This window comes from Orbicella franksi, chromosome 3 (assembly GCF_964199315.1).
Source record: "Orbicella franksi chromosome 3, jaOrbFran1.1, whole genome shotgun sequence".
NCBI classification, from domain to species: Eukaryota; Metazoa; Cnidaria; class Anthozoa; order Scleractinia; family Merulinidae; genus Orbicella; species Orbicella franksi.
In genome coordinates this window covers 20911880-20926961 of record NC_138147.1, presented here as the reverse complement: position 1 = coordinate 20926961, position 15082 = coordinate 20911880, and the positions used below count along the sequence as shown (strand labels likewise).

The 15082-nt window shown below is 37.6% G+C and overlaps 2 protein-coding genes across 19 annotated transcripts in view; one reads left to right on the top strand and one right to left on the bottom strand.

Moving 5' to 3' along the window:
- Window positions 1–15082, bottom strand: part of LOC145482671 (endothelin-converting enzyme 1-like) — a 434574-nt gene that overhangs the window by 252576 nt on the left and 166916 nt on the right. The window lies entirely within an intron of this gene.
- The window catches only part of LOC145482666 (pleckstrin homology domain-containing family M member 2-like), a 152297-nt gene that overhangs the window by 99439 nt on the left and 37776 nt on the right, over window positions 1–15082 (top strand). For 17 of the 18 annotated variants that reach the window (XM_081461280.1, XM_081461292.1, XM_081461290.1 and 14 more), the window contains 7 exons: window positions 2891–3220; window positions 8053–8119; window positions 8533–8602; window positions 8854–8944; window positions 9398–9468; window positions 12303–12385; window positions 12550–12685. In XM_081461280.1, coding sequence (XP_081317406.1) covers window positions 2891–3220; window positions 8053–8119; window positions 8533–8602; window positions 8854–8944; window positions 9398–9468; window positions 12303–12385; window positions 12550–12685 — 848 coding nt within the window. The remainder of the gene's footprint in view (window positions 1–2890; window positions 3221–8052; window positions 8120–8532; window positions 8603–8853; window positions 8945–9397; window positions 9469–12302; window positions 12386–12549; window positions 12686–15082) is intronic. The other variant, XM_081461297.1, reaches the window with a different exon arrangement.

Genomic DNA, 15082 nt, shown 5'->3' with positions numbered 1-15082 from the left:
TTTGAACTGACACTGAAGTTTATACGCACATGGTTTCTTCCAGGTAGCATGCAGCTGCATGGCCAAAAACTGGGCAAAAAGCTGATCATGACTAACACATCACACAAGTACTGCGAGTAACATACAGATACATACGAGTACACATGAGTAATCACACACATGCATGTGTGCCATGTACATATGTACGCCATACATGTGCCACACACACACACACACAAACCTGAGCGCTGATGTGATATAGGCGTATTGAATTACCCCATATAGTTTAAAGGTGCTTGCAAAATTTGGCCTTTGCTCAAATTGGTCCCCAAAAATTAGATGAATTTAGATGAGTGCTCGCTTTCTCGTGCTTGGAAAATTTTTGCAACTGCTCATATGCTCGGATTCTCATTAAAATAAGCCCGTCTGCTCTAAATTTTGGGATCCTTAGGGTTAGGGTTAGCCTGGTAGCTTTTTTAATTTAGCTTCTACTCGTAATGTGTTCACAATTTCAGGTTAGAAAGTTTTAGATCTCCTTGAGCGTCCACGGCTGTGACTGACACATGCTCCCCTTTTGTAGGTCTATAGCTGCAATTCTTATCACACATTTCTTCATTTCTGTTTCCAAAACTTGACAAAACTTAGAAATGGACACCAAAAGCTTTTAACATAATAGAACCAGCAATAATTGTTTTCCATCACGGACCTAAATCTGTCTCTTCACAAATGTGCGGATATTTGCATCCCAATCGTCAACCCATTATGCGTGACCTGTAATGCAAGTTTTGTTATAGAGATCAAGTGCACTTTGACAGAACTCAATAGAAAACGATAACATTATCTTCTTTCAACATCTTGGCTTTTGTTATTGTGTTGCGTTACCTGTCACACTGGTTGTTGCTTAATTTCCTTTGTCAACATTCATAGTCCGATCAAACATAAATTCGGAAAGAAACTGAACATTTTGTCTCTTTTTCAAAATAACTTTCTTCACTGTTAAAGCGAAAATTGTATGCGAGCTTTCGCATTTTGTGGGTCTAATTGCTATCATTTAATGTTTCCTTGACAATCTGCTTGAAACAATCGTAACACAGCATAACTTGAGCCGTTATGACATCTGTTCAAAGTATTTATTTCTTGAACCGTGAATTTAAATACAGCTTTTCTTTCAGAATGGACAAATGTGGCCATTTGAATTGGAAAGGTTGAATGTTTGTTTTAAACAAACACAGCCATATGGGCGGCTGTATAAAATTCCTTCTGAACAGATAATCCCAACATTCGAAAACCTGAATCCCATCAGATACCGTAGGCCAATCAAACGGTTGATTAGTGTTGTGTGAACGGATAGCAGCAGCCGTTTGAACAGCTGAATACTATCATAGTAAATGGTTTGAACCCAGGAGTATCAGTAGTTTGTATAGTGTAATCGTCCGGATGAGGGTAGTTCTGAAAAGAACTGTTGTTGGTGACTGACGTTTCGACAGCCTGAGTGGAAGTCATCTTCAGAGTCAATTGAATAGTGTTTGTCAGTCGATAATGTTATAAGTCTCGTCCGTTGAACATTATTGGTCAGTTTAGCCATGTTGGTATTGGCTGAAAGACTCGTGTAAAGTTTGTCATCAGTCATTGGTAGGATCCATCTCATGGATCCTACAGCCCTACAACATCTGTGTAGCCCACAAACCTACAACTATGTTACAACACTTACTGACCAATGTGAAAGACAGGGACAAACCTAACAACAGACAGGGAGCAGTTTACAAGATCAAATGCTCCGACTGCTAGGCTTCCTACATTGGTGAGACTGGTAGAAACCTTAACACGAGACTGACTGAACACAAACAAGTCACGAGAACTGGTGATGCCAACAATCACATTGCTCTACATCATCAACCTGCAAACCACAACATTGACTGGGACTCTGCTCAGTGCTTAACCTACAGTACAAACTATTTTCAGTGACTGACTGTGGAAAGCTGGTACACTAACCTAGAACAAACGCCTCTTAACAGATGTCAACAACTACCAGCACCTTACAAACGACTTATCCACGATGAAAACGAAACTGACAAACGGACTTCTAACAGACCAACTTAATTTGACTAACAATAGACGGACCACAAACTGACCAATCTGACTAACAATAGACGGATCGAAACTGACCAATGGCTGATGACAAACTTAACATGAGTGTTTCAGCCAATACCATCATGCCTAAGCTGACCAATAACGTTCAACAGACCAGACTTATAACATCATCGACTGACGAACACTATTCACTTGACTCTGAAGATGACTTCCGCTCAGGTTGTTGAAACGTCAGTCACCAACAACAGTTCTTTTCAGAACTACCCTCACCTGGACGATCACACTATACGAACCAGCTGAATACTATTTTCCCAAATGGGTGACATTAGCGGTTCGAACCACCACAGTTTCTTTCAAAAGGATAACATCAGCCGTTCAAACGGCCGCATTTGTTTTCCAAATGGATAACCTCAGCCATTCAAACGGATAACTATTTTTTCAAACGGATGACCATTTTTTTCAAATGGATAGTCTTAGCTGTTCAAATGGGTGAAGATTTTATTCGAACGGATGGCGATTTTTTCGAACGGGTAACCTCAGCCATTCAAACAGTTCGCTGTTCGAATGACTAGAAATTTTCCTGAACAGATGATCCAATCCGTTTGAATGGCATCCAATCGATCATGAACGGATGACAAATGGATGGCAAATGGCAAGTGAACAGTTGTTAGGTGTTCGAATGGATAGCCATAGTGTAAGTTTTCATGTGAGAGGTCACAAATGTGATCATGGTACTGTGCATGTAAGTGTGAAGCTCAGTGAAAAATACAGAGGAGATGATAAGCTTGTCTTGCAGTGTTTGTTGTATGGTATTTTCTAGAGCTGCTGCAGTTATCCAGATCTCAACAATCATCATTCCAATCCCAGGATGGCTACCCAGGTTGCAGCAGCCCTACTTGCAGTCTACAGTCAACAGACTCTTTGGATCAGTTCTGTAAAGACTTTGGATCTAGTGTTAATCTTACAAGTGAAACATCCCTTAATGGTGCTACCCTTCAACTTTGTGATAACAAAGGATGGTCAGATTTAGGAGATTCTGAAAGTAATAAAGAACAAGGGTTTTCAATTCATGACAGCCTGGTACTGACCACTTCAACCGACAACACCGATCATGGATCATTAAATGTGGATACATCTCCTAGTTATGAAGGTAAATTCAGGCAACTACAGTGTTCATTGTGGGCTTATGCGTTATGCATGCATAAGCCCAATAAGCTATCAATAGATACTTTAAAATAGATACTTTAAAATAATTATTCAAAACAATTACTGGTCTTAAACTGTTTCAAATAAGCAGTGAGGAACAAGCTTGCTACATAATAAAATCATTTTGGTTGCAATGTTCAGTTATTATTCCTCAAAGTGACCATGTTTTAAAGCTTAAGAATCCATTCAAGATGGAAAGTGAGGAAAAGAATGCATCCTGCACATCTTGGAGAGACCTAATATAAAGTAACACTTGTAATAGTGGTGATAAAAATTGTGATCACACGACGTGTATACCTCTGCCGTCAACCAAAAGTTATCTGAAATCCTTTATTAACCATGCGGCCTAGCCTGTTATCGTGTTTTCGTAAAATCTGGCAAGCATAGCCCTGTAGCCTATTTCTGACAGAAGTGTTAAATATTTGTGATGAAATTGTTTTATTTTTATGTTTTATTTACAGAGTAAAATAATGTGTTTGGTATGTATTAGAACCATTTTGAGATTTACATTAGAAAATGAATATTTGCCATTGCTTTAAATGACCTTTTTGTTCAAACGATGCACAAGTTTCACAAAATTGGAGACATGACATTTTTTTGTGGATACCACAGGAATAGAATTTTTCAGCTGTTGAATTTTGTGTGGGTAAGAAATGTTTCATTCGTCAGAAAGGGCCAGTGAATTGTGTAGACCTTAAAGACTTGTAGCTATTTGTAACAGGCTGTATTCAGCATTTTATTTTGTTAGTGTCTGAGCCCTCTGTTCACTCAACTCACTTGCGTTTAAATCAGATTTGACAACGAATGACAGGCTTAAAACGTTAAAGTGGTGGGCTTCAGTTACACAGAAAAATCTCAAGATGGCAATGACTGGATTAAAAACTAGCTTCTGAAGTGCATTTTCTGCAAATAAGCAAACAGGTATAACTCGCAAAAGCTAATAATTGTTGGGTCTATGATGAATATCTCACTCTATATATACCACCACGGGTCAGATTAGGGCATCGGGCCAGATCAAATTGCATTTGTAATGCTGCCAGAATTGTAACACTTGCATTCTGTTTACTTTACATTTTATTTTTAGCATGAGAGAAGTCTGTACACTGGCTATGATGAGAGCAACAATAGTCTAAACTTTGAAGCAATACACAAATTACATGGAATTTATTCTCACTGACTGGTTTCTTGAATCCTCTGATATCAGTGTTCATTCCATGACAAAAAGCAACAAACAACAGATTTAAGCTTAAATTTGGCTTAAATACAGAGCTGCATTAATGTTCCTGAAATTGAAAACTTGGAATTGAAACTGTGTGATAAACTGTTTTAAGAAACCCTTTTGATATAGAGTTGTAAATACCAAAGTCCTGTCCTAAAAAACTAAAAATCTGGGGATCACAGTGAGCTGATTAAAAACTGTCATATAATGCACACTTTCCGAGAGTAAGCAATCAAGTATAAATTAGCTCACGAATTTAGGATGATGCCTGTCCTGCTCTACCGTTAAGAACACTATTCAGTCTCTTTCCACAAAAACATGTTCTCTCGACCCACTTCCCACCTTTGTTATAAAGAATTATGTTGATCTTTTGTCTCCTATGATAACTAACATAGTCAATCAGTCACTGACAACAGAGGAGTTTCCTTCACTCCTGAAGTTATCACACGTGCGCCCACATTTGAAAAAGGATAACCTCGACAAGGAGATTCTTAAGAACTACAGACCTGTTGCTAATATTCCATTCCTTAGCAAAGTGATCGAAAAGGTTGTCGCAACACAAACGTACAAACCTTGAAGCTTACAATTTGATGCCAACTATGCAGTCTGCATATAGGAAACACCACTCTATGGAAACGACCTTGCTACGTGTGACAAATGACATTCTTTGAACGATTGACGGTCACAAGATGTTGTATTAGTCTTACTCAATTTATCAGCGGCCTTTGATACTATTGATCATACTATCTTGGTGGAAAGACTTGAGTCTTACTTTGGTTTCTCAAAATTGACACTGTGCTGGTTCAGATCTTACCTTGAAAACTGTCGGCAATCAATAATCATTGGAGATCAAGTGTCCACTCCTTGTGCTCTGCGTTATGGTGTCCCACAAGGGTCTATACTTGGACCATTACTTTTCACCCTGTATATCGCCCCTCTTCAAGATGTAATTGCTCGCCATAATTTGAATTCTTTGTTTTATGCAGATGACACTCAACTATATATAGCTATTGATCCTGCAAATCAGGCCCTGTCTCTGACCGCCTTCCAAAGTTGTATAGAGGATGTAATGCAATGGAACACGCAAAACATGCTAAGAAGTAATGCTGAAAAGATGGAGGTTATACTATTTACATCCCGGTTCACCAAGACACCTAACATCGAGAAGCTCTGTTTCGACAGTACCGTCATTGAACTAACTGAGAGAGTTTGTGATCTTGGTGTTAATTTAGATAAAAACCTATCACTGACATACCACATAAATGAGACGTGTAAGAAAGCAACTAACACCATCAGGTCCATAGGCCGCATTTGCAAATACCTCACCAAAGAAAATCTCAAACTGTTAGTTAATGCGCTTGTAATATCCCGTCTGAACTACTGTAATAGTATCCTTTATGGTCTCCCAAAACAGGAACTCGATAAACTTCAAAGAGTTCAAAACACTGCGGCATGCCTTATCACTGGAACCAAGCAATATGACCACATCAAACCTGCCCTTCGAGAATTACACTGGCTACCTGTTGAGTCACGGATTATATTCAAAGTTCTGCTCATCACTTTTAAGATTATCCATGGACTTTGTCCAGCCTACTTGTCGTCCCTCCTACAACAATACCACTCGCAACGGAGCCTACGCTCATCCTCTAAACTTCTTTTCACTGTCCCTACTGTGAACTCTGTGACATACGGTGAATGTGCCTTTTCTTTCTCCGCACCTATATCATGGAACAGTCTACCGGATGCTGTTAAAAATACAATATCTCTTTCGTCTTTTAAATCTGCCCTCAAAACATTCTTGTTTTGGAAATATTACTTTTGATTTATTTTATTTTATGAGGAACTGTATTTTAATTAATTATTTCATTTATTTTATTTATTACTGTTATTAGAAATATTTTATAGGATTTAACTAATTTATTTTTTATAGTAATGTAAGCGCATTGAGTTTTTTAAATGTGCCCAAAAAACTTTATTATTATTATTATTATTAAATTACAAAAATTAATTGTCAGTAAAGGTTGAATCGAATCGGGCCATATCGAGGGAGATAAAAAAGCAAGTAAAAATGTATCCTGTCTACTTGATCTGGCATTACATTTCCATTACACTTGTTTGGTTTGGCAATGGATTTCTTGGCAATAAACACGAGGCAGCTCAGGCTGGGGCCTTTGATTCAAGTGTTGTACCAGAGCAAAACTGAAAGATTTAGTTTGAGATACTGCATGAGGTTGCTACATGCAGGAAGTGTATTCCAGGATTTGGCCACTTGGTAACTAAAAGAATTAAGGCCATAAATTGTCTTTTAGCACTCCAAAACTACAGTTCCTTGCAAAGTCATACAAGACTGTAATGAAACTATCCACTAATTCTTGATGGTTTCTAGAATTGAATTTCACTCGTTCAAAGATGATATTTCTTTTTACAGTGAAGTAATTTGCAAATTATCCTTCACTTCCTCATCATTTTTTTTTCCTATTCCATGATGAGTTTGGACAAAATGAATACCTCATCCGCTGGATCAGCCATTGTGTATAGATAGTCATGTTGTCTTGGTGCTTGCTTCTTTGCTTTTCAAGCTGTGATCTCTTGCAAAAATAATATATTAAATCACTGAATCCACTTCAGGTACTCTTTGGGCTTGAATGAGACCTTGCCCAGGGCAGCTAATACATGAAAATTTGGGACATACCAAATAGCTGCCTGGACTGGTTGTCCCACAAGCAGTTGTCCTATGACTACCCCATCTGTGCCACAAGAATGTTCATGCTCACTGTCAGACATGTCTTCATCGTGCTATCTTTGCTTGTTTTAACTTGCATGTCTTTGCATGTAATTGATGTACTTTCACAGTGACATGTCATGACATTGAGTGGGTTCTAAGCTGAAAATCCAATTAAATTTGACACCCTCTCATTTTGTTAAAACTGAATAAGAAACTACATTCTTTTAACAGCCATATTTTATGTCCTAGTAAACCATGAGTGTGTGACACAGGAATGTGGGTTTTACTATGCAAAGTTCAATAACACAACATCCTGTGGCAAAAAAAGTTCATTTTGCGAATTGTAGCCATAATATTAGTGCTGATCCCAGGGTGCACAAGACTAAACCACTGCATCCAATCTTAGTTAACGGTGGGTTGCTGATTTTGCATGTGGTCAGTGTTATGTGGCAATATTTATACATTGCAAACTACACCAGCCAACATTACACAAACATATTTAGAAGATGTAAGAATGTGACATCATGGTAGAAGACAGAATAAACACTTGCAGCTTGCTTGTTTTTCACCTTAAAGTGATCCTAGGCTAATGTTGAACATCATTCAGTAATAATAACCTCAATGATTGTGTATTGTCATAAATTATTTGAATACTGAAGATCACCTGCTTGAGGTTGCTTAGGACTTTCATTGCACAATTGACAAGACATAATGTGCTTGGCTCACCAGATGAAGATCAATTGAGAGCTGCAGGATGGGACTGGACCAATGATATTTTCAAGTGTTTTTTTTTTCAGGTTTCTCAAACTTGATCTGTTTTTTGACTGTTTAGGCATTATTTTAGGTCTTCCAAAACGACCCTTGCTACGACAGCTTCCAGTAACATCATGTGATGTCAGGTAAGAAAAAATGAAATTGCATATTTGTTAGCATAATTAACTTTAGTGCTGTCCATTCAGCTCATGAATACTTTAAATGCATTTGCAATTGTTGTGACTTCACTTTGTGTTAAAAGCATCTCTACCCATTTGTCAATGGAACACAATATTCATTCACTCAAAGCCAAACTTCCCCCAACTTATTAAATTGTTCTATATTTTGATGTAATGGCCCAGGAGTGCCAAAGTAATTTTTGGCTAATTTCTTGATATTTTATACTTTTTCTCAACTGTTATTTTTTATTCAGGAAAACATCTTTTCCTCCTATTTTTTGTATGTGTGTTTTGACAAGCATTTACTATTTAGATCATCAGTTAAACTTTAAAGTTAGCACTGAAGCACATCATTAATCAAAATAATCCAATCTGTACAGTGTGGACCAGAACACAAAGCTTACATTATCTCTGGAAGTGTTTGAGAAGAATGGTGAACAATTTCACAGGGTGAGAATTACTTAATTTATTTTTTCAGCAGCACCTTATATTGTGCTGAAGCAGGTTTCAGAAACTTAGAAAGTGAAATAATTCACTAAGTATAAAACTGTATCTTAATGTAATGTAACTCTATTGTTGCAGGTCTCTCTACCACTTCCTTCACAGTTAAGCATACATGTACATTATAAATATTCCCCTTCAACATCAGGAGAAATAGGTCAACACATTTAATCAAACATTTGCTATTTGTTTTACTGTAGATGCTGGTTTTATTGTGTGGTCATCTAAGTAGTCAGCTGTATTTTGTGCATGTTCTTCTTACAGATCATGCAATCTATCTTCTGAAGAAAGGTAAAAGTCAAGACTACTAGATATAGCAAGAATGTGTATTTTTTTCTTGGTCATTGCAATAGTACTTTTTGCATGTCAAAAGGCAAAGCACTCAGTGCTTTCCTGTCCAGTCCTGTTGTTGCATGCACCCTTTCTGCTCCCCTGTCATGTCAACCCTATGTTACTTTGAATTACCATACCTTTCATATGTACCCGTTTCTGTTCCCTTCTCAGCCCCACCCTTCACTACCCTGTCCTACATTACTCTGCCCTAGCCTACTCTGCAATATTCCATACCCAGCCCTGTCATGCCCTGTCTTCGGCTACCTTGCCTTACTCTGCCATGTTTAACCTCACTCTACAATGCCCCTCAGCAAGCTCTTATTTAAATGCGCTTTTTCATGATACTTTTGTGCGTGATGTTGTATAATAACATGGAAAGGATTTGCACATCAAATGTTTGTATCTTTGTAGTACCATCACATGAGGGCAAAAACTTCCAAGTTCATCTGGCATTTCCATTTACAACATTGAAGAAAATAGAGGTATTTAGTCATTTTTGATGGCGGGAAACTAATGCTTTTTGAACGACACTGTTTCATTTCAGGTAGACTATTGAGGAGTGGTATATATTACACATATTTACAAGTGTTTTTAGGCTCAATTCCCGCCACTCTCTTGAGTCCGGTCTACTCGCGCAGGCTCCTTTCCCAAACTGGTTATCAAGCTGGTAATCAAGCCTATTCCATTTTAAGTGGTTTCTTTTGGGGGTCAAATAAAGCTTAAGCCACATCCAGATTGCTCTCCTGTAGGGGTTTAATTCATATTTACCGACAAGCATCCCCAACCTTATCATATGGAAGTCCCCCCCCCCCCCCCGCCACCCGACAACTACATGTATCCACCGCTTTTACTTGCCTAGATGGCAAGGTGATGCAGTCTAGTAAGCAAGCTGAGAAACGTCATATTCACCACCTAGCAAAGTGAATATAACATCATTTGCTGAGCTTTTTGACCAGCCAGAATGTCCAATTCTTGAATTCTCCTCTGGAAATTATGCTAATATAATGTAATGTATAAAACTGTTTGAGCTATCTGTGTAAATGTCTTCTTTGGAGAAATGGCTCTGCCAGAATAACAGAATGCCAGTTTATATGCTATCACCTGCTGAGCCCCAGGGGGGAAAAAATGAAACATAACCTCTTGGAAACGTTGCTTTTTCATATTTGGAACCAGCTGCCATTAGTTGTTAAGAGTGCACCTAATGTGTCATCTTTTCGTAGTCATTTAAATAATCTTAATTTTACCGGCTGCCAATGCAGTAATTGCGCTTGATGTAATCCATACCTACAATTTCAGTGAACGTACAGGAACATTTGAATTGTGTACAAACTCAAAGGGAACTGTATTGAGACGTCTGCAAGAAGGCAAAAAACACTTTTGAAACAGTGGAGAACACAATCGAGTTGAATGAAAGCCACAATACCTGTTCTCTCAGTGGTACCATGCATTATTCCTTTGACTTTGCACAACAGGTTCATATTCCGTGTAACCCCATGCAGCCAGGTCCAATTTACTTTAAAACCCTGCAAGAATGTGGCATTTTTGCTGTCATGTGCAAGGCAATTCCTCAGCAAGTTAACTACCTCATAGATGAAGCAGTTGATGTTGGGATGGGTGCAAATACCACAATTAGCTGCATGCACCATTACTTCAAGAATCATGGCCTTGGCGAAACTGATGTCCACCTACATGTAGGGACTGAAACCAAATATTTGGACACTGCATACGTCAGACTACCGATACTGCTTGTGATAGGGTGCAGTGGCCTTCCAGGTTTGTGAATTTTTGGAAGACCATAAAAAGATGCTGTTGTCGAGTTACTACAGTGCAGCTAACCATCAATAACCTTTTTCTGCACCCCAAAGAGCAAGATGGTTCTGACCACCAGAAATCAGGCATAGTGTACAAAATCAATTGCACACAGTGTAATTTTGTGTACTATGGCCAAACAGAAAGATCATGAAAGACCTGAATTGCGGAGCACAAAATGGCATTGGCAGGTGTTGACCAAAACTCCAAAGGTGCAAGCCATGTCCACCATTTCAACCTTAACATGAACTTTGAAAATGTCAAGGTCATTGGTTTCGAAGCTAATTACCACGAGCAACTTTTCCTCGAAGCCTGGCACTCTACTTTGGACCCAACTGCTGGGAACGATCACTCGTACTTCCAGAACCCTACAAAGGCATCGCGTGAGCATGAATTACATGGTCACACGCACAAGCTTCACGTTATTTTACTTTAAATAGGGTATGACAACGAACTTCGCTTTCATATCACTGATGAAGGCTTAAGCATTAGCTGAAACGTCTGTTGAAAAATATCAAGAGTCAGTGAAAAAACCTTTTTCCATAGAACTTAGTCCCAGACACCACCAAATGTTGTTGAAGAAATAAAAGTAAAAGCAACCAATCAGCAACAGTAAAAAAACTGAAAGTGAAGAATGATCATCGCAGTTAATTTTCCAATTTAAGCAATTGGAAAGAAGAAGCCTGAAAAAATCAGGGCTTTTAAACTTAACATCAGCATCGCACTGGTATCGCGGAGCTCACGGGTTCGAATCCCGTTGAAGCCCTGATTTTTTCAGGCTTCTTCTTTCCAATTGCTCTACCAACTGAGCTATGAAGCCACACATTGGGAGCGAGGTCAATTAATTGAGTTCATATCTTCCCGTGAGGAGTGAAATGATGTTAAGTTTATATGAAATAACTTTATATGAAATAAGTTTATATGAAGCCCTGATTTTTTTTCAGGCTTCTTCTTTCCAATTGCTTAAATTGGAAAATTAACTGCAATGATCATTCTTCACTTTCATCTACAACCGCAGTTCATATATGAATTATTTCATATAAACTTCACATCATTTCACTCCTCATGGGAAGATGTGAACTCAATTAATTGACCTCGCTCCTAATGTGTGGCTTCAAAGCTCAGTTGGTAGAGCATCGCATCAGTATCGCGGAGGTCACGGATTTGAATCCCGTTGAAGCCCTGATTTTTTGAGGCTTCTTCTTTCCAATTGCTTAAATTGGAAAATTAACTGCGATGATCATTCTTTACTTTCATCTACAACCGCAGTTCATATATGAATTATTTCATATAAACTTCACATCAGTAAAACAACTATCGCGATTGTATTAGAGCATACATAGGGCAAAAACTTGTATTTTCACAAAGGCAGTAAGTGGTTTATTGACAGTGAAAATGGTTTACTTTATTACACTAGATGTTTCTATACAAAACTGGATATTTAAAAGGTTTGTAAATCTATTCTGCGATTGTTGCAATGCTAAGTGTGTTTGTTTTTTTTGTTTAGGTTGGTCTTAACTGTCAAACAGTTACACTGGCCTCCAAATCTCAGAAATGTGTTCTATTTGTGGCAGATGAAGTAGTCACCAGGTAGAGCACTTATTCACCTTTACAATGTAGCTTACACAAAAGAGAGGATGAAGAGTAAGAGAGTTAATTCCTAATATAGCCCTTATTGTCAATGTAATCCCACTCAAGTTATTTTTAGATAAGCCAATCCTTGTTAATTATTTTTCTTTGCTACTTTAATTTAGAGATTTTCTGTCATCGCTGACCAGCATGATAGTCAAATCAGGTCATGGATCTCTTCTCTCCAAGATTGTCTCTACTTCAACATTTCAGCAAGAAAGTTTGATAAAGAAATGGATATGTGAACTTGAGAATGTTAAGGTACACTGGTCCAATGTAATTAAGAGGGAATGTCCACTACGATCGAGCCAAATCGAAAACATGTGACACATGATGAAAAATCAAAATTCTTCACATTTCAGCCTAGAAACCTGGTGGGATTGTTTCTTGAAATAGTTTTTTAAACCTGCCAAAAACTCACAAACTAGTTAAACCCGACAAAAACTCATAAAATCGTGACAGTCACAACACTAACCTGCTAGACACAAACGTGCAAGAGTTATTTCTTTTTTTTGTGAAGTCTCGGAGATAGGAGCATTCATGGAGCTGTTTACAGTAATGATTTGGTTAATTCGACAAGTTATTTTGGTTGCGGTGTACAGCAAGAAAGAAACTGGGAATTTATGATGTACATACGATGTTACATCGGTAATGGTAAGATATCTAAATAGTAAGCTATAAGATGTTTGACTGAACAAATTACAGTAATCTGACACGTCTCCAGATTAATGTAGATACCATCTTATTTTTTTCTTTGATTCGTTCTTTGATAAAACCCACACTGTGATTGGTGTGACACGTGCACATGCATAACTCCCTCACTCACTGATCACATAGCCCTTCCAACCCCCAAGAGGAATTTTTGCTCAAAAATACTCAAGTTAAGAGACCTTTTCGCATTTTATACCAGTTGTAAGTTTACCCTTTTTACACAACACAACACAATAACACTACTTCACCGAAAATTTAAAGAAAGAGAAAAAAACCTCTCCGACACATTGAAAGTCTGATTTAATTAAATTGCACTTTAACTTGGTGCCACGCAGTCTTCAAAGAACATTTGAGCAGTTTTGATACTTTTTACCTTTAAAAATATTGGACTGAAAAGAATGTCATGAAATGCCCATCAAATATAAATATTAAACTTCTACTGCAGAGACGTAAAAACCGTCCAGAAATGAAAGCTTTTTTTTTGTTTAATATCCTGGGAACAATAGCCGATAACTTGTCAGCTCTAGCTGAATTTACTCCCATATAAAAAACGAAAGTGTTAAGTTACCATTTGTAACTAAAGATAGCAAACATCTCGTGGGAACAAGTGGTGACGATTCGTCAGTTCTAATTGAATTTACTCCCTTGTGAAAACCAAGAGTGTCAAATTACCCTTTGTAAGTAAAACATAAAAATATCTCGTTATATTTGCATGCAACAAGAACAAAACAATCGTCACCTGCACTTACTATTGTAAACGTAGAACTGTTTCAAATCTAAATAGTCTCGTCTCCTCTGAAACATGTCCTAAGAACTAGAAGCGACGATTCGTGACCTCTAATTGAATTTACTCCTTGTGAAAAACAAAAGTTACCTTTGTAGCTAAAAATGAAAATATCTCGTTGTATTTTCATACTACGAACTCACGAACTGTTTCAAACCTCAAGGCTCATCTCGTTCATAGCTAAAATCCTCAGCCTAACCCACAGAAAATGTCGAAGTAAGGCGAATATATGAATACTTCCTCCTCTTTTATAGAAGAATAAATATGGCCGTTCTAAATTGTGTCAGGATCAAATCTTCTCAAATACCATTTACCTTTGCAACAAGAAATTTGATTGGCTGTTGATAGTAGATCCAATCTGATTGGTGTGACATATATACATCTCTCACTCACTCACTCACTCATCCATTGACCCGTTCATAACATACCCGACGCGCCGACTAAGAGGTATTTTTTTTACCAAAAAACTAACTCAAAAACAAGTGTTAAGTTACCATTCGTAACCAAAAATAGCAATATCTTGTTTTGTTTGTTCAAACATTTCGTGGTAACAAGTGGTGACGATTCGTCAGCTCTAATTAAATTTACTCCCTTGTGAAAAGCAAGTGTCAAGTTACCCTTTGTAACTAAAAATAAAAATATCTTGTGTTATTTGCATACTACTAACTCATGAACTGCTTCAAAAGTCAAGACTCATCTTGTTCATAACTAGCCACCATTGCACTGAACATTATGCACTCTAAAACAACCCAATGTATGTATCTAACTGTCACACTCCGCTCCAAACCGAACTAAAAATCACAAACCGGCAACATACACGTCAGTCTTTATTTTTCAATTACCAAAGTCCTTGTGTGTATCACCGCTAAATGTAATAACAACGCTAAATGTAATACCAACCGTAAAGGTAATAAAAATTAACTCTAAATGTAATACTAACCGCAAATGTAATAAAAATCAACCCTAAATGTAATAACTGACCCCACCATAAATGTAATACAATTTAACGCTAAATGTAATAAGCTGACCTACCGTAAATGTAATACAAGTTAACCTTTAATGTAATAACACGTTACTAAGGGTGGCAAAGGTGTAAGTGGCATCAATATCATTAGTGATATATCACTTCAATAGATTATCAGATTACCCAATCACGGTTAATC